General features: G+C 49.5%; 4 protein-coding genes across 8 annotated transcripts in view; 3 read left to right on the forward strand and 1 right to left on the reverse strand.

The window, feature by feature from the left end:
- The first annotated feature begins 10128 nt into the window (after positions 1-10128).
- Positions 10129-14654, forward strand: NICN1 (nicolin 1, tubulin polyglutamylase complex subunit). The gene is made up of 6 exons (XM_046652248.1): positions 10129-10366; positions 11799-11975; positions 12248-12361; positions 12822-12893; positions 13233-13337; positions 13412-14654. Exons 1-6 carry the CDS (start codon positions 10235-10237, stop codon positions 13451-13453), a joined length of 642 nt encoding a protein of 213 aa, XP_046508204.1. The 5' UTR covers positions 10129-10234; the 3' UTR covers positions 13454-14654.
- Positions 14655-14790: 136 nt separating this feature from the next.
- AMT (aminomethyltransferase) lies at positions 14791-20364 on the forward strand. 3 transcript variants are annotated; one of them, XM_046651968.1, is made up of 9 exons: positions 14791-15232; positions 15335-15502; positions 16037-16117; positions 17244-17375; positions 17776-17854; positions 18155-18300; positions 18385-18565; positions 18920-19075; positions 19178-20364. In XM_046651968.1, the coding sequence occupies exons 1-9, from the start codon at positions 15143-15145 to the stop codon at positions 19354-19356; spliced, it is 1212 nt and encodes a 403-aa protein (XP_046507924.1). In that variant the 5' UTR covers positions 14791-15142; the 3' UTR covers positions 19357-20364. The 3 variants fall into 3 exon arrangements, with proteins under 3 accessions (XP_046507924.1, XP_046508007.1, XP_046508094.1); XM_046652051.1 differs by lacking the exon at positions 18920-19075; XM_046652138.1 differs by lacking the exon at positions 15335-15502.
- A 1009-nt stretch (positions 20365-21373) lies between these two features.
- TCTA (T cell leukemia translocation altered) lies at positions 21374-24113 on the reverse strand. Of its 2 annotated transcripts, none has more exons than XM_046652602.1 (3): positions 23628-24113; positions 23226-23328; positions 21374-21847 (listed from the first exon to the last, which is right to left on the reverse strand). In XM_046652602.1, exons 1-3 carry the CDS (start codon positions 23848-23850, stop codon positions 21805-21807), a joined length of 369 nt encoding a protein of 122 aa, XP_046508558.1. In that variant the 5' UTR covers positions 23851-24113; the 3' UTR covers positions 21374-21804. The 2 variants fall into 2 exon arrangements, with proteins under 2 accessions (XP_046508558.1, XP_046508639.1); XM_046652683.1 differs by having other exon boundaries at positions 23226-23280; positions 23628-24054.
- A 185-nt stretch (positions 24114-24298) lies between these two features.
- The window catches only part of RHOA (ras homolog family member A), a 55415-nt gene continuing 54599 nt past the window's right edge, over positions 24299-25114 (forward strand). The window contains exon 1 of one of the 2 annotated variants that reach the window (XM_046652369.1): positions 24299-24450. The gene's annotated coding sequence lies outside the window, so the exon portion shown is untranslated. The remainder of the gene's footprint in view (positions 24451-25114) is intronic. The other variant, XM_046652462.1, reaches the window with a different exon arrangement.

Consider the following 25114-nt stretch of genomic DNA (forward strand, 5'->3'; position numbering starts at 1 on the left):
ACACGACTATTGATCACCTGAAATATGACCAATCTGAATTGAAAAGTGCTGTAAGAGTAAAATATACATCTGACGTCAAAGATTCAGTAAAAAATAATTTAAACTATCTAATTAACATTTTAAATATTGATTTTATGTTGAAATGATTATATTTTGTATATTTTGGGTTAAATAAAATATCTTAAAAATAATTTAACCCATTTCTTTTACTTTTTTAACACGACTACTAGGAATTTAAAAATTACATATGAGGCTCACATTTGTGGCTTGCGTTATACTTCTATTGGACAGTGCTTCCAGAGAGTGGATCAGACAACATATAAACAAATGTATGATGTCAGGGGAGAGATATTAGGGCTGAGAAGTGACAGAAATGAGAATGAACAAACAGGTGGAAATAAACCTGTGAGGTTGGGGACAACGTGGAGGCCAGTGTGGCCAGAGTAGGGGAGTAAGAAGTGTAAGAGAGGAGTTAGGAGAGGATGGCCAGAGGTGCGGTTTAAAAGGATTATTGCTGTATGACCATTTTGGGAAGAAGTTTGGCATTATTGATTAAATTTAAGGGTATGCATTCTCCCAAAGCCATGATCTGGCAATTTGACTTCCATAAATAAATCCTAGAGCAGCAGGTCTCAAAGTTTTTAGTCTCAGAACCAGATTACACTCTTAAAATTACTGAGGACTTGCGGCCAGCCCAGTGGCGCAGTGGTTAAGTTCACACGTTCCACTTTGTCGGCCCGGGGTTTGCCGGTTCAGATCCCAGGTGCAGACATTGGCACTGCTTGGCAAGCCATGATGTGGTAGGCATCCCACATATAAAATAGAGGAAGATGGGCACGGATGTTAGCTCAGGGCCAGTCTGCCTCAGCAAAAAGAGGAAGATTGGCAGCAGTTAGCTCAGGGCTAATCTTCCTCAAAAAAAAATAAATAAATAAAAAATAAAAAAAATAACACTAAGGGCTGGCTGGTGGCATAGGGGTTAAGTTCGTGCTATCTGTTTAGGCGGCCCGGGGTTCACCGATTTGGATCCGAGGTGCAGACCTGCACACCCCTTATCAAGCCAGGCTGTGGCAGGCATCCCATGTATAAAGCAGAGGAAATGGGCACAGATGTTAGCTCAGGGCCAGTCTTCCTCAGCAAAAAGAGGAGGATTGCTAGCGAGATGTTAGCTCAAGGCTAATCTTCCTCAAAAGAAAAGAAAAAAATAAAGAACCCTAGTAAAGGTAACTTCATAGGTAAATATAAAAACCATATCATTGTACTTTGCATTTGGTTTGTAACTTCTTTCTTCTGTATGATTTAAAAGGAAAATGCATAGTATCTTTTTGGATGTCTCCTCAGGCAAAAAATTTCAAAAAGCAAAAATAAACAAATGGCACTACATCAAGTTAAAGAGCTGTTGCACCGCAAAGGAAACCATCAACAAAACAAAAAGACAACCTATCAAATGGGAGAAGATATTTGCAAATCATATATCTGATAAGGGGCTAGTATCCAAAATATAAAGAACTCATACAACTCAACAACAAAAAACAAACAACTTGATTAAAAAATGGGCAGAGGATCTAGATGGACAGTTTTCCAAAGAAGACATACAGATGGACAACAGGTACACGAAAAGATGTTCAAATTCACTAATTATTAGGGAAACGCAAATCAAAACCACAGTGAGATATCATCTCACACCCTTTAGAATGGCTATTATCAAACAGACACAAAATAACAAATATTGGAGAGGATGTGGAGAAAAGGAAACCCTGTACACGATGGGGAGGTAATTGGTGCAGCCACTATGGAAAACAGTATGGAGACTCCTCAAAAAATTAAGAATAGAACTACCATATGATCCAGCTAGTCTGCTTCTAGGTATTTATTCGAAGAATACAAAAACACTAATTCAAAAAGATATATGCACCCCTATGTTCATTGTAGCATTATTTACAATAGCCAAGATACAGAAAAAAACCTAAGTGCCCACTGAAGGATGAATGGATAAAGACGATGTGGTATATATAGATAGACAATTAGACACATAGATAGATAGACAGATAGATAGATAGAAAGATACACACACACACACACACAATAGAATACTACTCAGCCACAAAAAAAATGAAATCTTGTCATTTGCAACAACAAGGACAGATCTTGAGAATTTTATGTTAAGTGAAACAAGTCATGCAGAGAAAGACAAACACCATATGATTTCACTCATATGTGGAACATTCAAAAAACAAAATAAATGAACAAACAAAACAAAACAAAAACAAACACGTAGATACAGAGAACAGATTGGTGGTTAGCAGAGGGGAAGGTGGGTCGGGGAAGGTGAAATGGGTAAAGGGTGTCAATTATACGGTAACAAACGGAAATTAGATTTTGGTGTGGTGAGCATGCTGTAGTGTACTCAGAAGTCAAAATTTAATGTTGTACACGTGAAACATATAATGTTGTAAACCAATGTTAGCTCAATAAAAAAATAAATAAAAGGAAAATACATAAAACAACAATTTTAAATCTATGTTAATAGTCATAAAATGTATAAAGATGAAATTTGTGACAATAACAATGCAGAGGGGAAGGAATAGAGACGTATAGGACCAGAATGCTTGTAAACTATTGAAATTAAGTTGGCATTATTCAAACTAGCTTGTTATAAATTTAAGGTGTCAGTTGTAATCCCCAAATTAGCCACTGAAAATATAGTTTAAAATTTACAAAAAAAAGAAAGAAGTGAATCAAAGTGGTACACTGCAAAAAATCAACTAAATACAAACAAAAAGGCAGAAATGGGGAATTGAGGAACGAAAATCATAAAATATACAGAAAACAAATAGCTAAATGTGACAAGTAAATCCTTATCAGTAATCACATTAAATGTAAATAGATTAAACTTTCCTATTAAAAGACAGATTGGCAGATTGGATTAAAAAAAAACCAAGATCTATCTATATGCTATCTATAAGAGACTCACTTTATTTATTTATTTATTTATTATTTTTTTGAGGAAGATTAGCCCTGGGCTAACATCTGCTGCCAATCCTCCTCTTTTTGCTGAGGAAGACTGGCCCTGAGCTAACATCCGTCCCATCTTCCTCTACTTTATATGTGGGATGTCTGCCACAGCATGGCTTGCTAAGCGGCTCCTTGTCTGCACCTGGGATCCGAACCAGTGAACCCTGGGCTGCTGAAGCAGAATGTGTGAACTTAACCGCTGTGCCACAGGGCCAGCCCCAAGACTCACTTTAGATGAAAGGACACAAACAGGCTGAAAGTAAAAGGGTGGAAAAATATATTGCATGCAAACAGTAACCAAAAGAGAGCTGGGTGGCTATATTATTGTAAGACAAAATAGACTTAAATCAAAACAGATTACAAGAGACAAAGGAGAAAATATATTAATAAAAGGTACAATACAGCAATAAGATATAACAATTACAAATATACACATTTAACAACAGAGCCCCAAAATCTATGAAGCAAAAATTGACAGAATTGAAAGGAGAAATAGAATGCTACAATAACAGTTCAATACTCCACTTTCAGTAATGGATAGAATAACCAGATAAGATCAATAAGGAAATGGAGGACTTGAACAACACTGTAAAGTGAATAGACCTAACAGACGTGTACAGAACACCTACCCAACGACAGCAGAATACACATTCTTCTCAACTGCACATAGAACATTCTCTAGGATAGGCCATATATTAGTTACAAAACAAATCATAAGAAATTTTGAGAATGAAATCATACAAAACATCTTTTCTGATCACAATGGAATGAAAGTAGAAATGAAAAAAAGAAGGAAAACAAAAAAAAATCACAAATATGTGGAAATTTAAAAACACTCTGTTGGGGGCTGGGCCTGTGATGTAGTAGTTAAGTTTGCGTGCTCTGCTTCAGCAGCGGGGGGTTCACAGATTCAGATCCTGGGCACAGAGCTACACATCGCTCATCAGACCATGCTGTGGTGGCATCCCACATACACAAAAAGAGGAAAACTGGCAACAAATGTTAGCTTAGGGCCAATGGCAACCTTCCTCACCAAAAAAACAAAACAAAAAAATCCCATAGGGGTCAGCCAGGTGGTGCAGTGGTTGGGTTCCCACATTCTGCTTTGACGGCCCAGGGTTCTCTGGTTTGGATCCCAGCTGCAGGCATGGCACTGCTTGGCACACCATGCTGTGGCAGGCGTCCCACATATAAAATAGAGGAAGATGGGCATGGCTGCTAGCTCAGGGCCAGTCTTCCTCAGCAAAAAAGAGGATTGGCAGCAGATGTTAGGTCAGGGCTAATCTTCCTCAAAACAAACAAACAAAAAAACGCCCCACCACTCTGTGATGGTTAATTTTTTGTGTCAACTTGACTGTACCACAGGATATCTAGATATTTAACCAAGCATTATTCAGAGTGTGTGTCTGTGAGGGTGTTTCTGTGTGAGATTAACATTTGAATAGACTGAATAGAGCACATTGCCCTCCCTAATATGCATGGGCCTCATCCAACCAATTGAAGACTTAAATAGAACAAAAAAGCAGAGTAAGAGGAAACTCCTCTCGCCTGAATGCTTGAGCTGGAACATTGGTCTTTTCTAGCCTTTGGACTGTACTGAAACATCAGCTCTTCTTGGAGCTAGAGCCTGCCAGGTTTTGGACAGGAATTTACATCATCAACTCTCCTGGTTCTCAGGCCCTCAGACTTGAAGTAGAACTACTCATTGGCTGTCCTGAGTTTCCACCTTGCCAACTGCAGATCTTGGGAGTTTTCCTCCATAGTTGCATGAGGCAATTCCTTATACTCTCTTTCTCTCTCTCTCAATATATATAGAACATGCTCAATATTTCTTCTACTTTCTGGACCATACAGAATATTAAGTTCAAGGTTTTTTTTTTTTTTTTGAGGAAGATTAGCCCTGAGCTAATTACTGCCAATCCTCCTCTTTGCTGAGGAATACTGGCCCTGAGCTCATATCTGTGCCTATCTTCCTCTACTTTATACGTGGGATGCCTATCACAGTATGGTGTGCCAAGCGGTGCCATGTCCGCACCAGGGATCTGAACCAGCAAACCCCGGGCTGCTGAGAAGTGGAACGTGCAAACTTAACTACTGCGTCACTGGGCCGGCCTCTATATTAAGTTCAAATTTTAATGGCTTTGTCTGCTAATTCTATCATCTGTTATTTCTGGGTCTGTTTCTATTGCTTGATTTTTCTCTTCATTATATTTTTCTGCTTCTTCACATTTCTGGTAATTTATAATTGGATGTGAGACATGGCAAATTTTACCTTTTTGGTAAATATTGTATTCCTATAAATATTGACCTTTGTTCTGGGATACATTTAAACATTTTGATCATTTTGAGGCTTGATTTTAAGCTTTATTAGTGGAATCAGAGCAGATTTTAGTCCAGGGCAAATTTTTATCCACAACTGAAGTAACACACTTCTAATTTCTCTATACAATGTCCCATGAATTAGGAGCTTTTTTACCATGCCTGGCAGGAATACAAACTATTTCTGGCTCTGAGTAAGATTTGGTGATTGTTATCTTTTAATCCTTTTGGGTAGTTCTTTCCTTGGCCGCGGGTAGTTTCCTCACATAAATGTGCTGATTATTAATAAGTTGAAGCCTCAAGGGGAACCCCCTGGAGTCATCTCTCAGTGCAGCTCTGTTCTCTGTAGCCTCTAGCCGTCTTTGCCTTTCCAAACTTCCGGTTTTGTCTCTTCAACTCAGGGAGTGTGACAAACTCCACGTGGGTTCCCCCTCATTGCACTTGGAAACTCTTCAGACAGTAAACTGTGATAATCATTGAACTCATTTTGTTTTGTTTCTCCTCTCTCAGGGATCACTGTCCTATGCAGCCTGATGTACAGTGTCTGAAAACGGTTGTTTCATATGTTTTGCTGGGTTGTTTAGTTGAGTCAACTGGGAGGGTAAATATTTTCCCAGTTACTCTGTTTTGGCTGGAAGTGTAAGTTCCTAAAATTGAACAATAATTTGTTCATTTGGAATGTATTTGAGCACCCGCTGTGCCCAGCATGATGCTAGGAGATGTGGGATACAAACAGACAGACTAAATCCCTGCTCTCCTACCCTACATAGCCCAGTGTGGGAGACAGGCTTTGAGGAACGATTACAATAAGATGTAGAGAGCCTCTGACAATGTACAGTGATCTGGCTTAGTCCAGGAGAACAAGAAAAGACTCCCTGAAAAATTAAAATCTAAACTAAGAACTGAAGGGTGGAAAGGTGGCAGGTGGAGTAGAAGTGACCTAAGAGTGTCATGGGCAGCGAGTAGCCTGTGCGCAGACTGGAAGGAGAGAGATGGCAACATGTGGGAGGAACTAGAGTGAATGTGTCAGGGTTGGGGGAGCAGGCAGGTTTTGAGCAGCCTGTGGGCAGAGCCCATCCATGTCCTGGACTCATGGACTTATTAAGAGCTTTTAGATTTGATCCTCAGGCAGAGGGATTCCATGAGAATTTCACACTAAAAAGGTCATCTTGCTACAGTGTGGCTAATGGTCTGGAGGGGCTGGAGTGAAGGTGGTTGTCCACTAGAGAGATATGAGAGGAGACTCATCTGCAGTGAGGAGCCACACAGGTCTGTATCTGCTGTGACTATGCTCTCAGAGTTAAGCCCTGAAGACCAGAGCCTGTTTAGATCCTCCTGATTCCTAGGGAGCCTACAGTCCTTTGGGATTTGGGGAAGCCTCTGCTCTAGCATGGGGTGGGCTCACTGAAGGGGAAATTCTCAGGAACCTGGAGGGACCCAGGCACTGAATCATTAGTCTGAGTCAAAATGGAGATGGCAATGGCCAGTCCAGGAGACCCAAGGTTACAAATTGTTTTCCCCTGAAAACAGCCAATGAGGAGACAGGGAATGTTTTCTGTCACTAGAAATTTCCAGGCCTGGGCTGGGAAGGCACAACTCCTCCGGGCTGTTGTTCCTTAAGCTGGCCTGGAATCCTGTTTTGTTTTGTTTTGTTGAGGAAGATTGTATCTGAGCTAACATCTGTGACAATCTTCCTCTATTTTTTTTTTTAAAGATTTTATTTTTTCCTTTTTCTCCCCAAAGCCCCCCGGTACATAGTTGTATATTCTTCGTTGTGGGTCCTTCTAGTTGTGGCATGTGAGACGCTGCCTCAGCGTGGTCTGATGAGCAGTGCCATGTCCGCGCCCAGGATTCGAACCAACGAAACACTGGGCCGCCTGCAGCGGAGTGCGCGACCTTAACCACTCGGCCACGGGGCCAGCCCCCCTCTATTTTTTTTTTTTAAAGGTTTTATTTTTTTCCTTTTTCTCCCCACAGCCCCCGGGTACATAGTTGTATATTCTTCGTTGTGAGTCCTTCTAGTTGTGGCATTGTGGGACGCTGCCTCAGTGTGGTTTGATGAGCAGTGCCATGTCTGCGCCCAGGATTCGAACCAACGAAACACTGGGCCGCCTGCAGTGGAGGGCGCGAACTTAACCACTCGGCCACGAGGCCAGCTCAAGCAGAGTGTGCGAACTTAACCACTACGCCACCAGGCCAGGCCCTGGAATCCTGATTTTGTGTCTATTTGACGCCCCACTATGAGAGCCCTATGGGCTACAATGAGCCTGTGTTTCTGGGGCCCCTCAACACAGAGAAGGCATAGGTCACCAAAGCTGACGATTGCGTGGCGGGTTCTGACCTAGGAGGTGGGAGCCCCCAAAAATGTCCTGGTTCCAGCTCTACTCCATACTGCTTTCTTGGCTTGGGAAATCACTGGACCACTTCTTATTTTTTTAAAGATTTTATTTTTCCTTATTCTCCCCAAAGCCCCCCCCGGTACATAGTTGTGTAGTTTTAGTTGTGGGTCCTTCTAGTTGTGGCATGTGGGATGCCACCCCAGCATGGCCCGATGAGTGGTGCCATGTCCGCGCCCAGGATCCCAACCGGTGAAACCCTGGGCTGCTGAAGGGGAGTGCGCGAACTTAACCACTTGGCCATGGGGCTGGACCCTGGACCACTTCTTTGTTATCTATAAAACAACCTTGGGGGCTGGCCTGGTGGCGCAGTGGTTAAGTTTGCACATTCTGCTTCTCAGAGGCCCAGGGTTCGCCGGTTCGGATCTCGGGTGCAGACACGGCACCACTTGGCATGCCATGCTGTGGTAGGTGTCCCACATAGAAAGTAGAAGAAGATGGGCACGGATGTTAGCTCAGGGCCAGTCTTCCTCAGCAGAAAAAGGAGGACTGGCAGTAGTTAGCTCAGGGTTAATCTTCCTCAAAAAAAAAAACCAAAAACAAAAACACAAGCTTAACTGACAATCTCTGAGGCATTGTTTCTGTAAATACCCCAAAGGATGGGGATGATGGTAAATACGATGGTTACTATTTAATTTTTGCTTTGCTTTTTTCTCTTTAAATCAAATTTATTGAGGCATAATTTAGATACAACAAAATATACAAATCTTACATACTCAGTTTAGAGCCAGCCCTGATGGCCTAGTGGTTAAAGTTCAGCACTCTCACCATTTTGGTGGTACAGGTTGGTTACCTGGTCACAGAACCACACCACCGGTCTGTCAGTTGCCATGCTGTGGCAGCAGCTCACAGAGAAGAACTAGAAGAACTTATAACTAGGATATACAACCGTGCACTGGGCCTTCGGGGAGGAAAAAAAAAATTCAGCTTAATGAATTTTGACAGAGGTCTAGACAAATATAACTAGCACCACAATCAAGTTATAGAACGTTTCCATCAGCCCAAAATATTTCCTTGTACTTCACAGTCAGTCCCCTCCCTTCACCTCTGGCCCCAGGTAAAACTCTTCTGATTTATATTACTATAGATTAGTTTTGACCTTTGTAGAACTTTATGTAAGTGGAATCATACAGTGTATCATGTTTTGGGTCTGACTTCTTTTGCTTAACATAGTGCATTTGAGATCTGGCAGTGGTGGTGTGTATACTAGTTGTTCACTCCTTTTTTAAAAAAATTGTGCTAAAATAGATATAACTTAAAATTTACCATTTTACTCATTTTAAGTGTATAATTCAGTGGAATTAAGTATATTCATAGTGTTGTGTAACCATCACCAGTATTTCCAAAATTCTTTTCATCATCCTAAACAAAAAATCTGTACCTGTCAAGGACTCTTCTTTCCTGTTACTCCCAGCCCCCTGGCAACCTCGATTCTACTTTCTGTCTCTATGAATTTGCCTATTCTAGGTACTTCATATAAGTGGAAGCGTACAATGTTTGCCCTTTTATGTCTGACTTTTTTCACTTAGGATAATATTTTCAATGTTCATCCACGTTGAAGTATGTATCAGAATTCAATTCATTTTTAAGGCTGAACAATTATATATTTATTATACACAGACCACCTTTTGTTTATGCATTCAACTGCTAATACATACTTGGATTTGTTCATTTCTTTTTATTGTTGAGTAGTATTCCACTGTATGGATATACAACAATTAGCTAATCTGTTCATCTGTTGGACATTTGGGTTATTTCCAATTTTTGGCTATTATGAATAAGGCTCTTGGGTGGAGGTATGTTTTCATTTGTCTTGGCTAAACACTCAGGAGTGCAATGGCTGGATCATATTGCAGGTAGAAATTTAGTTTTTAAAGAAACGCCAAACAGTTTTTCAAAATGGCAGGAAATTATCAATGGATGAGAGTTCCAGGCACTCCACATCCTTCCAGTCTTAATTTTAGCCTGTTTAATGGGTGTGTGTGGGTTCTAATTTCTATTCCCCTGATGAATAATCACGTTAAGCATCTTTTCATGGGCTTATTGGCTATTTATCTTCTTTTGTGAATTATCTGTTCAAATTCTTTGCCCATTTAAAAAAAAGGGTTAGTATCTATTTTTGCAATTAATGTCGGCCAGGCAGTATGCTCATTTTTGCCCATGGCTTTATATGCTTTAACTGACGATCGCCCTGCACAGAGGCAGTAACGGAGCAAGACTCGGAGCTCCCAGAAGCTTCAGGACTGCTTAGATACAGAACGAGTCCCCTGTGTCTGGCCTGGCCGGCGGTGGCTCTCGAAGGCTCGCGCGGTGATTGGCTGAAGCAGCACTTCCGCAGGCACTTCCGACTCCCCGCCCGCCCTGATCATCGGTGATTGGCTGGGCTGGCCTAGCGCGAGTCCACCCGGGAGTTGTAGTTCTTGGAGCTCGGGTGGGAACACCGGGAAGGACCAGTGGTCCGAGGCCAGGAGTGGCAGTTGTGCTTGGTCGCTGTCGCTGGCACCATGTCCCGCGTGTCGGTGCCCTGCCATGTGAAAGGCACCGTGGCCCTGCAGGTGGGCGACGTGCGGACCTCCCAAGGCCGGCCTGGCGTGCTGGTCATCGATGTCACCTTCCCCAGCGTCGCGCCCTTCGAGGTGAGCAAGCCCAGTGGGCGCGACCGGTGCTCCTGGGCGGGGCTGACCTGGGAACTGGGGTGTGTCCGAGGCATTTAATCTTTTACAGAAAGCCTCTGCAGTATCTTCGCCCTGGCGAATCAGTTAAGGATTTGTTTATTCCTTTAGTTAACACATACTTACTAGAATCCAGCTTCCTGGCCTGTTCTTTTTTTTTTTTTTTTTTTTTCTGAGGAAGATTAGCCCTGAGTTAACTGCTGCCAATCCTCCTCTTTTTGCTGAGGAAGACAGGCCCTGAGCTAACATAGTGCCCATCTTCCCCTACTTTATATGTGGGACACCTACCACAGCATGGCTTGCCAAGCGGTGTCATGTCCGCACCTGGGATCCGAACCAGCGAACCCCACACCGGGGAAGCGAACTTGCGCACTTAACCGCTGTGCCACCAGGCCATCCCTGGCCTGTTCTCTTCAACATCTCTCCCCCATGTCTAGGACAGCGCTGGCACGGAAGTGCCAAAATAGTAGGCTAGGTGCTGGAAATACAGTTCTGAACCAAATGGAAGTGAGAGGTCATTTTGTCCCTGGCTACTGGCTGGGGATCATTAGACAATGACTTACCCCCAAACCTGCCTCCTGCCCATTCCTACAGTCCTTGCTGGAGGTCAGGTTCAACTCATCCTTCAACAGGATCTCCAATGGCTTCATTTTTCACTCTCCAGTTGCCTTCCACATCTGCTGGCAGAGTGAATGGACACTGCAGGACTTCAACACAGAGGGCAAAGTCCACTTTCTAGTTGCCTGGCATTCAGGGCCACTCTATGTCTGCACCCTGCCTTCTTCTCAGCTCCATGCACTTTGTCCTGTAGTATGTGATTCTCCATCAAGCTTTTCCTTACTATAAGTTGAGCGACTTCATTAAAGGGCCCAGCCCTGGAGATTCTGTTTCAGTGTGTCTGAGGTGGAGCCTATACACCTATATTTTTTTAAAAAACTTCCTTAGGTGATTCTGATGAGTGTCCAGTGATGAGAACTGTAGCCAGGCCAAATCACTTAGTATTCCAGGGGTGTGCCAGATTCTCTCACCTTTTGGTGCTCCTTTGTATATGCTACTTTTACATTCTTTACCTTTCCTGGTCCACTTTGGTGAACTCTTCCTCCTTCAGGGCTCATCTGTACATTTTCTTCCTCCTCTAGAGTTACAGCTCTGACCTCTGGCAGCATGTTAGACATGTGGCAAGATCTGTGGTCGTGGTTTATTTGCACGACCTGTTCATTTAGACTGTGAGCTCTTCTAGGAAAGCAAAATTGTCTTTGGGCCCCAGTGGATGCTTGTTGAAATTGTTAGATTGGTAGAAGAATACCTTCCTAAGGGGAGGAGGAGATGGTGCCTTTGAGCCTCTCAGGCCCTGGGACTGGTTCTGATTTGTCGTGGTGGGTTGTGTGCGCTCTAGTTGCAGGAGATCATGTTTAAGAATTACTACACAGCCTTTCTGAGCATCCGTGTTCGCCAGCACACCTCGATGCACACACCGGCCAAGTGGGTAACCTGCCTGCGGGACTACTGCCTGATGCCCGATCCACACAGTGAGGAGGGAGCCCAGGAGTATGTATCGCTGTTCAAGCACCAGGTCAGCTGGGACTCAGCATGGCCGGGGCAACCCAGATGAGGGCTCTTAGGGGGCCTGGGGATTGGCCAGGATACCAAAAAGCAAGAGGCGGGGCAAGGGTGGCCTGGGCTGTAGCTCTTTGGCAAATGCCTTGGAGGGACCATTGCTCTTTCCTTCTCAAGGGCCTGGGGAGGCAGCATCTTGGCTCATTGCTGATTAGGAAACTCCTGGGCAGTGAGCTGGGGCCTCCCTGGGTCCTTGTGTCTTTGTGTATGTGTGTGTGTATGTGTTAGATGCTGTGTGATATGGCCAGAGTACTGGAGCTGCGCCTGATTCTGCGACAGCCATCGCCACTGTGGCTGTCTTTCACAGTGGAGGAGCTGCAGATCTACCAGCAAGGACCCAAGGTAAGTGACTAGTTCAGAGCTATTGGTTGATCCTTTCCCCAGGAGGCTCCTAGCTATAGCTGGGAGAGCTGGGGGTTGGGGTGGGGATGGGAGTGGATGGGTAAGGATGGTGAGATTCAGAAGGAGGACTTCATGGAAGTTAGCCAGGTGGGAATGCTGAAAGCTCATGATTAGAGGTGAGGCCAAGTCCCCATATCCCCTGATCTTTGGAGCCACCTGCCTCTTTCAGAGCTGGAGCCTTCAAATGCTGGGAGATACTCCTGTTCCTTGTGTTCCCGGAGCCTCTTTCTGCATAGCAGAAGTACTTAGTTAGTCTGACTGCCCCTTGGGCCTCTGTGGACCCCTGAACAGAGTTTTCCCAGTGTCTGAGGCTCAGGGTCTCTGCTCCTAGGACCTTGGAATCTGGTCCCAGGGCTGTCCCACTCTGCATCCCTCGGGACAGTATGCCTTTGCTTTGCAGAGCCCCTCCATGACCTTCCCCAAGTGGCTTTCCCACCCAGTGCCTTGTGAGCAGCCTGTTCCACTCCTTGAGGTAAGCCCTTACCCTGGGTAAGAACCATGTGTGAATAGCTCTTGTGTCCAGCACTGGCCTAGGTGGTTGGTCTCCTTTATGCAAGAATACGGGGCTGGACCCAGGGCCCTTCGTTCACTCTATGCCATCTTCCTCCTGGGTGCTCCAGGGGATTTGAGGCATCTCTCTGTGGGGCTAGGCCGCCTACTGCACATCAGTCCTCAACATCATGTTTCACAAGTCATCTAGGAATGTTACTGGTCTTAGCTGGGGGGTCCTGTACCCAACTTGGCCTCTCTGGAGCTCTGAGGGTACTGCTAAGGAGAGACCCATGGCCACTGACTCCTCCTTCTGGATCAGGGTCTCCCAGACCCCAGCAGGGTATCCTCCGAGGTGCAGCAGATGTGGGCGCTGACAGAGATGATCCGGGCCAGTCACACCTCCACAAGGATCGGCCGCTTTGATGTGAGTGATCACTTCCCTCTGCTTTGCTCCTGTTGCTCTGAGCAGGTCAGATCTGATGGTCTTTTGTGTTGCAGGTGGATGGCTGTTATGACCTGAACTTGCTGTCCTACACTTGAGCCATGGCTCTTAGCCAAGACATTGGCCTTCCATGCCCACTCAGGCCTGGTTTGGGCCGTCAGAGGCTGAAGTCCTTTCCATCTGCATTCCAAGTGTTGCCTGCATGCCCATTCTGTCTGGGCCACGTTCACAGATTCAAGATTCTTGGAGGTTGACTGTATTGCTTCAGCATGAGGTCCTGGTGGGAGTGTCCTTTGTCCTCACCTGACTGCAACCTGAAAGTCTACCCTAAAAACACACCAGTTCTACTTACTAAGAATCCCCATGTACCATCTACCTCTCCTGCCAACATGCACACTCCTGTCATCTGCCTGTTTCTCACTCGGAGTGCAGTGGGCTGGGGTGACCTGCTAGAATCTAGTCTATGTAGCCTTGGAAGGCTGCTATAGCTGTGGCACTCTTGTAGTTTGGAAGCTTGAAGGAGAAACAAGAGCCCCATTTCTTCCTCTTGCACCCCCTAGTGGTCTTCTTTCCCTTTGTGTTATGCCCACAAAAACATTTCCTGTATCAACTCTTCTGTTGCCTGCTTAGGGATCAAAGCTCCGGGTTTGGGCAGCCTGAGTCCCTTAGTCCCTGAGCTGGCTCCTGGAGTGTGCATCTGACACAGTCCAAAACACATCATTGTCTCTTCTCCCTGCTGCTTCCTTCCAAGAGTCATGCTCAGTATGATAGTGTGATGAGGGATCAACTTTAGTGGGGGGTGGGTCCCGGTGAGGGTTCTCATTGGTGTTTTTTAAAAGGCTTAGGTGCTCTACAATCCCAGACCAGCTGCTGAATAAGGCAGGCTGCTCTTCCTTATGAGAAAATCCTGTTTCTCTCTGGTTTTTCCTGGCTTTGCCTCTGGGGGCTACAGTACTGCAGTGTGTATTGGACCTGGAAAATCAGACGTTTGTGTGGCTCAACAGCTTCCTGGGGGAAGGTCAGCTATTTTTTGGTGGCTGCTCTCTACTCTCACCCATCAGAGTTCTTCCAGGTGGTATCTTTGCCAGCAGCATCATTTACTTAGCCCCATTCAGCTTTTGCTAAGAGGGTAATGACCATAGTCCTGTGCTCAGGGAGTAGCGGCCCTCAGTGTGTGTGTCTATATGTTGGGGGGAGGTCCCTGGGATGGCAGGGACTGTGCTTCATTCACAGCTGTTTTTTCAGCACCCAGCACAAGGCCCAGTGTGCAGCAAGATGAATAAATACTTGTGGAATGCATGACTGTGCTGGCTGCTTGTGTGTGCCCAGTGGGAGAACTGGAGACCCTCACAGGAGGCCAGGTTACTGTGGCTGGCTCCACCCTCCTGTGTCCTTTCCACCCTTCCCCCTCCCCCCATTTGACCTTATATTCCTGATGTCCTGAATGTGCAATTCAGGCCTTTCAGCCCTTTGCAGAACTTTGACCCTTTGGAGGCAGGGCAGTCTGCAGGGGGAAGTCTAGCCCCCAGCTCTGATTCTGAGCAGTGTAACTGGCTCCTGGCCCAATCTGCCCTGATCAGCTGGAAGCGCCCGGGGCTGTTTCCCTGCAGTTTGGAGTTACTGCACCTTGTGTTCTAAAGCCCCGCCTGCCCTTGGGGCTTCCCGCCCCCTCTTCTGATCCCCCTTGTGGGAGAGAGACCTGTCCAAGCAGGGCCCGGACTACATCTCCCAGCGTGCCTGGCAGAGTGGTGGCCTCTGTGCGCCGGCTGCACCAGTTGTGGGCAACAATGCAGCGGGCAGTGAGCATGGTGGCCCGTCTGGGCTTGCGTCTGCAGGCGTTCCCCTCCACCCTGGGCCGTCCGCTCAGTTGCACACAGGTGGGACAGAGGGTACTGGGGCGTTGTGCCAATCTTGGAAGGTGGGGGAGGTAGGGGGCTGGGGACTGGGGCCCTGGTAGCGCTGAACCCGGCCGCCTGCAGGATGTGCTCCGAAGGACACCACTGTATGACTTCCACCTGGCTCATGGCGGGAAGATGGTGGCATTCGCGGGCTGGAGTCTGCCTGTGCAGTACCGGGACAGCCACGTTGACTCACACCTGCACACACGTCAGCACTGCTCACTCTTTGACGTGTCCCACATGCTGCAGGTGAGCCAGGGGAGCGCGCTGGCCGCCAGACCAAGGCTTCCTCCCATTCCACACTGGTATAACCCTTGGCTTTGTTTGCTGGGAGCTGGATTTCAAGGGCAGCCCTCTCAGAAGACTTGGAAGTCTCAGGGGTGTCACAGACTATGGCCTCCAGCAAGCTAATTCAGTGGGTTTCCTGATCATCTCTCTAATCTCTCCAGCCTCCTCCCACCAGTAGTGTGCCTTAATGTCCTGGGATTTCCAGGGCACCCATTCTCATCCACTGACCTGGGTATTGGTTTGGAAAAGGGGGTATTTCAGGAAGGTACTGGGCCCTTTCAACTTCCCTAACCTCCCCTATTGCAGCCCTCTTGCATTGGCGGATGTGGGGGAATCAAAAAGTGGGGCCTCTGCCACCTGCAGAACCCAAAAACGAGTCAGGCATTTCAACTGGATTGGACTGTGCTGTGGATGGCAGGGAGGGTGCCTCCTTGCCTAGTGGCCTTCCAGATTACAGCTGTTGCAGTGGCCTGAGGCTTTTGATCTCTTTCCCAGACCAAGATCTTTGGTTGTGACCGGGTAAGGCTGATGGAGAGTCTAGTGGTTGGAGATATTGCAGAGCTAAGGCCAAATCAGGTGGGTCTCTCTTCTCTTATTTCTGCTCAATGGGTGTTCTTAGTCAGGAGCCAGCAAATGGGCTGAGTCCCTACTTCGGGCTTGGGGGCACAGAGATGGACAGACACAGCTTCTCAGGGCTTGCAGTCTTGGGGGACGGAGTCCCTGAGTCCTGTCCAGACACCCAGCCATTCAGGGAGGGGCCTATTCCATCCTCACCACATAAGGCTGGGAGGCCAGAAACCCAGGTTCATGTCCTATTCTGTGACCTTCCATACTCCCTAATCCCTCGAAATTCAAAGTGTAGTCCCTACATCAGCAGCCTCATCATCACCTAGGAGCTCATTAGGAATATGCTCTCAGACCCTGCCCCAGACCTGCTGAATCAGAACCTACATTTAAATAAAATCCCCAGGTGATTCATGTGACCTCTCAACCTCAGGCTCTTCATCCATCCAGTGGGGAGGCTGAGGCCAGCCTCAGTATTTTGGGGCATTGCTGTGGAGCACATGGGATCATCAAGATGGACTTTGAAACTTCTGTCCTGGGGTTTGGGGCATGGGCTGAGTTGTCCCAGGTCTGGGTGGGGTGAAACAGGAGGTCCTAGGTATCATGGACTAAGTGTGAGATAGGGCTCTCAGCTCTGAGTGGGGTGGGGTGCAGAGGCCCCACTAGATCAGGGAGGTCCTCCAAGGTGGGGAAGGGGTGAAAACTTTCTCAGTGCATGAGGATCAAAAACCCTGGGCTTGGGGCCAGCCTGGTGATGCAGCAGTTAAGTTCGCACGTTCTGCTTCTCAGCGGCCCAGAGTTTACTGGTTTGGATCCCGCTGCTTGGCAAAAGCCATGCTGTGGTAGGCGTCCCATGTATAAAGTAGAGCAAGATGGGCACATATGTTAGCTCAGGGCTAATCTTCCTCAAAAAAACCCCACAAAAACCAAAAAACAACAAAAAATAAACAACAAGCGAAAAAACCCTGGGCTTAGGCAAGAGCCTGGGCTGACCCAGCCTTGCACCTTGTACCCCCCTCAGCCCTGTGCAAGAGGGTTCATGAATTTGTGGTGGCTGAGTGGGCCAGGGGTGTGTCTGACTCACATTTGACCTTGGCCTCCTGGACCTGGAGGCAAAGATACTCTACTTTGGTGCTAGGGGACACTGTCGCTGTTTACCAATGAGGCTGGAGGCATCTTAGATGACTTGATTGTGACCAACACCTCTGAGGGGCACCTGTATGTGGTGTCCAATGCTGGCTGCTGGGACAAGGACTTGGCCCTCATGCAGGTACAGTCCCTCTATGTTCTAGGTACTCTATCTTCCTTGTTCACAGAGCAGCATCCTTGTTGTCCAGGATGTAGCTGGCATGGATGATGGGCTCATACAATGGCTCTTTGAGTGATTGAATAGCAAGCCAGTGTGGGCCCTCCCTGGAGCACGCCAGGTTTCAGTTTGGAGGAGGTGGGGAAGTGAAGCTGATGCCTAAGTGAGCATCCTCTGGTGAGGATAGAGGGCTGGAGCCTGGTGTTAGAGCTGGCAGACCTGGACTTGGTCATCCCTACCACTTAGTAGTTATGTGGCCTTGTAAGTTGGGAACCAGCCTACTATGCCCAGCTCTGCAGCACCTGGCCCATGGTAGGTACTCAGTAACTGGTCCCAGAAGCTATTGTGATTTCTTTCTTTTCAGGACAAGGTCAGAGAACTTCAGAACATTGGCAGTGATGTGGGTCTGGAAGTGGTGGATAATGCCCTGCTAGCCCTGCAAGGTGAGCAAGCTAGGCTGGAGTTGGAACTGACCTTTGCCTTCCTGGCTTCCTCTACTGCTTAACAGAGGCCATACCAGGAGGGTGTGGATGGTGTGATATTTGTGTGCCATAATTCGAAGTTTGGTATCCTACCCTCCCTCTACCTGCCATAAGGCTCCATGGGCTGTGGGCGAGAGCATCTTCTCCCACCTGCAGAGTAGGTCTTGCTCAGGGCTTGTTCTGGTCCCTGAGTAATGGCTATGGACTAGCTTTAAGGGGCCCTGGGACCTGGACACTTGGTCACTGGCTCCCTGGGCCCAGGCCCCACTGCGGCCCAGGTGCTACAGGCCGGCGTGGCAGATGACCTGAAGAAACTGCCCTTCATGACCAGTGCTGTGATGGAAGTGTTTGGTGTGTCTGGCTGCCGCGTGACCCGCTGTGGCTACACAGGAGAGGATGGTGTGGAGGTATGTCAAGAAGTGGGTGCAGGATGTTGCAGGGCACAGGACTCTGGGGCCAGCTGCCCACTTGTTCTCTGCTGTCCCATGCAGATCTCGGTGCCAGCAGTGGGGGCAGTCCGCCTGGCAACAGCTCTGCTGGAAAACCCGGAGGTGAAGCTGGCAGGGCTGGCAGCCCGGGACAGCCTGCGCCTGGAGGCAGGCCTCTGCCTGTATGGGAACGACATCGATGAACACACCACACCTGTGGAAGGGAGCCTCAGTTGGACATTAGGTGAGTTGGGCTAGCACTCAGGGATCCTGAAGGCTGGAGTGGCCCTTAATGAGATCAGCTAGCCCATGACTGCTCCCAAGGTTGTATAGCCTGAAGCAAGTGACTCAGCTTCCCTGAGATTCCATTCCCTGATGGGACCACTGTGGCTTTGACTATTAGATGCTGAGGACCTTCAGCAGGCTGAGGTGGGCAGCGTGGCCTGCAAGACCAGAGGGCAGGAGGTGGGTGGGTGGCTGACTGCACTGCAGGGCAGGAATGGGGCCTGGGGGAGCCTGGGCAAAGGGGCCTCAATACTAGATGGATGTTACTTGGGGTCCTTGGACTGTGTCTTAAGTCTGGTGTGTCATGCTCCAGGAAAGCGTCGCCGAGCTGCCATGGACTTCCCTGGAGCCACAGTCATTGTTCCCCAGCTGAAGGGCAAGGTGCAGCGGAGGCGTGTGGGATTAATGTGTGAGGGGGCTCCTATGCGGGCACACAGCCCTATCCTGAGTACAGAGGGCACTGTGATTGGTAGGTGAATCAGGGAAGTTGGGAAGCCCTCCTCCTTTCCCCAGGAGGGTGTGGGCACTGGACTGACAGGGTGGTGCTGATGCATGGCCTCTGCCCGGACAGGTACTGTGACCAGTGGCTGCCCCTCACCCTGCCTGAAGAAGAATGTGGCGATGGGTTATGTGCCCTGTGAGTATAGTCGGCCAGGTACCCCGCTGCTGGTAGAGGTGCGGCAGAAGCAGCAGATGGCTGTGGTCAGCAAGATGCCCTTTGTGCCTACAAACTACTACATCCTCAAGTGAGGATGGCTTGGGGTAGTGCCCTCCCCTCCAGGAGCTTTGCTCTGGAAGGCACTCTACAAGGTGTTAGTCAGGAAGCTGAGGCAGAACACAGTGGGAGCAGATGGCTAGGGTGGAGGCTGGTTCTGGTTGTCTGGTTGAGGGGGGCCACACCACCTATTCCTCCCTCATCCTGTGCCACTCCAACTTGAAGACCTCATTTTGGAATGACATACCAGCTCACCCAAAATCCTGTTTCAGCCCACACTCCCACTGACCCCACTCTTGGCTGCTGGAGGGCTGAGAAGCATTAGTTCTGACATCTATCCCTTCCACTCTGCCAGGTGCTGGCTGGGAGAAAGGCTCACCTTTAGGGGGAAGATAAAGCCTACCCAACTTACCACAGTTCCTCACACTGCAAAGGGTTATTACCTTGGGCAGTGCTGGCCACCTTCTCCAGTTTACCTTCCATAAATACATACTGCTGCCTCTCCCTGGGCAGGAATGATTCCTGACTCACAGAGGGTTGGCCCAGTAGTGTTGCTGTGCCATGTGTAAACTTGGGGATGGCTGAGGGGGCATGGACTCACTCTTCCACATTCCCAAGGTGGCCCAGCCTCCTGCCCAGTAGCAAATCATGCCAGACTCACCACCTGTTCTGAGCCCCAGGGCTGTTGTAGGGCAGCCTGGGCCTCTTCTTGGACTTGCCTTAACCTGGGCTGACCTTCACCCCAAGGGCCCATTACTGGACTCCACTGACTCCTAAAAAGCATTAAACAAGCTTCCTTCCTTCTTGCTTCTCAGAATCTCTAGCTTCATTGTCCTCTGTCCACAGAGTTACTAGGGTGCCAGCCCAATGCCTGCCTTCCTGGCTTCTCAGATAGGCTCAGAGTGGGTTCCCCTTGAGGGGGCAGGTCTATAAGAACTAACAGGCATAGCGCTCCTGTTGGCACCCACCACCACTCCTCCCAGGGATATGGCAACACCTCTCCATCTCTGCAAGTCATTGCATTTTGGGTGCTGAGGGGCAATAACCCCAGTGTGTTCCCTCTCCAGTCTTCCCTGTGTATGCACACCCTTGTTCTGTCTGAATAATCACACAACTGATGCACTTCCATGTTTAATAAGCCAAATCATCAGTTAAGCCTAGGGTGAAATGTGAGACCCTGATTCTGTGTGTGGTGTGTCAGTGGGTAGGCCTGGGGCTGCAAAACCATCATCCTATCAGCCAGAAGATATCACCAGAGTAGGCACATGTGCATGAGCTCAGTGTAGTCCTACTTCCAGTGCACCTCTGCTGCCGAAGATGGCTTAGGCAAAGGCTGCCAGATGTGACATCTAACGGAAGGAAGCAGGCAGTGGGACACTGAGGTAGCTGGTGGCCCAGCAGAAGTAGGCAGAAGTACAGCCATCAGGAAAAGAGGCAGAGCCACACTACTTTCAGGAATTGGTGTTTGCCACCCGCACATTTGGAAGCTCCCTAGCCCACTGTGGACATGGCAGGCCTGCCTAGCCTGTGGCTCTTCTCTGTTGAGGTTCTTGGGGGCTGAAATGGTGATAGTGGGGAGGAGCTGAGCCTGTGGGCTCTTAGGATGAAGCTCCTGTGGTTACAGGTCAAGATAGGAAGTGATGAGGCTGCAGGGCACAGTGGGGCCACTCTGCACTAACTGCTTAGTACCTCCCTGTGAGGGGGCAGGGTACAGACCCACAACCCCATGGACACTTAGGCAGGGGGGGTGGGAGTTCCCCCCTGGGGCTCAGCCTCTTTCAGGTACCTAACTTCCCTCCAAGAATTGAGAGGAATATGAGTACAATGCTCAGGAAAAGACAATTTCCATAGCCTGGCTCACACCTGGAGAGCTCTGGATGGGCCAGGGAGGTGGGTGTTTGGTGCCTCCATGTCTGGATGGTGTTAGCTACCCCCTTCCTTATACTTGAATGGTTAGCTAGGTAACCACAGAGTACAAGGCTGTGTCCAGGCCAGGAGTCCCTTGCTCCCTGTCAACAAGGCAAAACCAAAGAAATTCAGGAAACTCAGGGCTTAGAAGACAGACTTCCTTTACAAATCCCAGAGCTGGTCAACCTCAGGTTTCCTCTCAGAAGGACAAATTTCTATGGGGTCACATCTCAGGGGGATGGGAAGGACAGGAAAAAGCCAAGACAGAAAATGGACTATTGGCCTCCCAAACTCAGAGGCTTCTCCTGAGCTGACCCCTGAGAGAGGAGAAGCATGCGTTCTCTCCTTAAGGCACCTAGATCAGGGTAGAGACAAATTCTTTACTGGCCCAATGCCTGGAGCTGCTGGAGGCAAGGCCAAGGGCAATGGAGGCCCAGCCCTCCAAGCACTGTGGTACTCCCTGCCCCCAACCTCCTCCCCCCTGCAGTTGTCCGTGGGGTCTGAGCAGCAACAGAACCCAGTGTGGGAGCCAGCAGACCCGGTGATGTCCCTGGAGGCCCCTCTGTTGCCTTCCCTTATTCTCTGTGGGTTTTGAGAGGTTCGTTTGCTCCTGTTTCCCTAAAAATGGAGAGAAGAGAGGGGTTATTCCATGGGCAGCACAAGTCTCTGAGATTGGCTCTCTATAGCCCCTCTTTGAGGGCTGAGCTGGGCTCAGTAAGGCCATACTACAATCTAGACCTCTCTGCTGAGCTCCCACAGCCCACACTGGGCCCACCACCTTGCCCCTGCAGACTCATTCTTCCTCCTGGTTTCCCACCTTATGGTGGTGCTCCCATCCTTCCCGAGTTGCCCAGGACAGGAACCTGGGCAGTAGGAGGCCTCCTAACTGGCCTCTTGCCCTCTGTTGAACCCCTTACTTGCCATGAAGTGGGCAGTTGTAAAGGCAAATTAGATTACGCCATGGCCTTGCTGAGTCCTTCAGTAGCTCCCTGAGACTTGGGATGGGACGTTCCAGTTCCCTCCATGCCTTCATGTTTGAGCTCCAGCCTTGTCTATCCTTCTAATATGTCACCCTCGTTCTTGCCTCTGAGCCTTCTTCTATCCATTCTCTTTGCCTGGTACACTTTACCACCCACCTAGTCTTTGCCCTCAGCTTAGGCGTCTGTCTTGGGAGAAACCTCTGACTGCCCTTGGCCCTGCACTGCTGCCCTCTCCTTTTATTTTTTTATTTTTATTTTATTTATTTTTTTTGAGGAAGATTAGCCCTGAGTTAACATCTGCCGCCAATCCTCCTCTTTTTGCTGGGCAAGACTGGCCCTGAGCTCACATCGGTGCCCATCTTCCTCTACTTTATATGTGGGATGCCTACCACAGCATGGCTTGCCAATTGGTGCCATGTCTGCACTTGGGATCCGAACCGGTGAACCCTGGGCTGCCAATGCAGAACGTGCACACTTAACCGCTGCGCCACCAGGCCAGCCCCTGTCCTCCCCTTTTAAATCTCTAGCTCTCCCTGTAAGCAGAGCCTGGGTTGACCTTGTCCTTGTCCTCTGGACCTAGTGTGGCCCCTGCCATGTGGTAGAAGCTCAGAGATTAGCTGAATGAATGTCCTGATTAGTGAGTTCATGTTTTACAGATGAGGAGGCTGACTCTGATGAGGCTAGTTAGTGCACTAAGGACAGAGGTTCCTGCCTTTCCAACTGAGGTGCTTGCAGTGAAGTGGAATCCAGCAGACTTGCCACTTCATCTCTGAAATTGTGACAATAACACCACCCACCCCACAGGTTGCTGATGAGCATACTGATGGGCTGTTCAGACATCGGTGTCACTGGAACCCTGATCTCTACTTGCAGACCTTGGAGCTTGCTGCAAAGGCCGCTAAGCTGGTGGACTCCTATCCTGAGAACTCCCTTCCCCCATCCCTGTCCACTTTCCCAACACAGGAGAGTCCTCAGCCTGTCAAGCATGGGGTTGAGAAGGGAACAGATTTACTCACCAAGAAGGGAAATGCGTGGAGCCATCAGATGTGGATCCGTTCTGGTTGCCCAGACCTGGGGGCGGGAACACATCCAGAGCTGCAGCAGGCTGGGGGTGGGGATCTGAGCAGGCATCAGCCCAGGTCACGTTAGAGGCCAGTGGTACTGTTTCGTGGAGTCTGGTGGGGCCCCTAAGGGACTAGTGGTATTGTCGGATGGGGGTTCAAAGAACAGTTGTAATGTGATGGGTGGACTGGTGGGTTTTCTGGCATGAAATGGTATGTTGGCATGGGTACAGCGTTAAGTTGTGATCAGGTTCTTAGAGGACCAGTGGTAGTCTAGGGGGGGTTCTGGGGAGCCCAGTGGTACAGTCCGGTAGGGGTGGGGGCGGCCGGCCCACGGAGGTTGTTAGGGAGCCTCACCTGGGCGGTGATACAGCCCGGTCACAGTGCTCCCGTAGAACCCCCACGCCAGCTGGATGCCCAGGAGACTTAATACCAACCACAGCAGCAGCAGCTTGAAGAGGGTCACGCGCATGTCCTGTGCCTCCCACTCCCGCAGGAACTCGCTACCCAGGGCACCCAGCGCGCCCAGCACTGTGGCCGGCAAAGCCTGCAATGACTGCCCAGACCAAGGTTCCGCCATGAGTGGCCCGCGCCTCACCCGGGGGGCTGTCAGTGAAGTACACACTGCGCAGGCCTCTGGTCGTCCGGGCCAGGCCCGTTAGTGCGCACGCGTAAACCCAGGGACCGCGAAGCTACCTCGCTTGCGCGAAGTGTTGGCAGTTTGGGGAGGAGTATTAAAACCGCGCACGCGCAGCTAGCCCAACCCCACTTATAGGATGAGTGACTCGAGAAGCATAAAATAGCAACCAGGTCTTTTATAGCCCTCGAACTCCCGTGATGCCCCACGCGGCTGTAATGATTGGTTAAGCGCCTTGCTTTTAGGGCGTGGACGCGTTCCTGAGCAATCGTGGCTGAGCTGTGAGTGCGCGCGCGTGCGCGGGGCCGCGACAGGGGCCGGCTCGAGCCCGTTGGGCATGCGGGGGCGCGCACGTCGCTCCCCGCCCTCCCGCCGCCGCCCGCCCTCGCTCTCTAGAGCTCCCCGCCCGCCGCCCGCTGTCCTCCGTCGATTCTCTCGTTGGTCCGCCGCCGCTTCCTCAGCACCGGCCGTTCTCTCCGAGCTTGCGACTCGCGGACAGGCGTTCTCAGTGCGGAGAAGTGGGACTCGGAGTCGTCGCCTGAGGTGAGCGAGAGGGTTCCCTCCTGGCGCCGCGGCGCCCGTGGCCCGCCCGCCCGGTACTCTTCCGGCCGCCCGCCCGCCCGCCGCGGCCGCGCCCCACCTGCTGCTCTCGGCCGGCCGCCCCTGGCCCCTGACCCTGACTCCCGGCCCGGGCCCCGCGCCCCAAAGCGGCAGCCCCGCCCGCGCAGTCCCCGGAAGCGCGCCCCGCGGCCTCCCGCGCCCCTTCCCCCGCCCGGCCAGGCCTGCTGGAGCCCAAGCCGCCCGCCCGCGGTCCCCGGCGCTTCCTCTCTCACGGCCGCGCCGGGTAGGGCGGGGGCTCCGAGCCAGGCCCCGCGACCGCGCCGCGCAACCGGCCGCTGCGAAGCGCGCGTGGCTCCGGAGTTGAAATGGGAAAGAAACTCTTTACAACTCCATTTTGGCTTTTACGTTTAATATGAAGCATGAATCACCGTTTTATACTGGGTGAAGTCCAGTTATGTTTTGGGTGGATTTTCTTTTTAATGCAGTGTTCTTGGAGATTGTGTAAGTAAAAGATAGTGTTGAAATCTTAGGGGGTTAGGATTCTTCGGTATTGAAAAAAAGGGGCTTTTTCATTGAAAAGAACATTTTTCATGATTTGAACTATATTGCATCAAAATAGAGTATTAATTTGCAGTTTTGCTTAGTC

Source organism: Equus quagga, chromosome 1 (assembly GCF_021613505.1).
Source record: "Equus quagga isolate Etosha38 chromosome 1, UCLA_HA_Equagga_1.0, whole genome shotgun sequence".
NCBI lineage: Eukaryota > Metazoa > Chordata > Mammalia > Perissodactyla > Equidae > Equus > Equus quagga.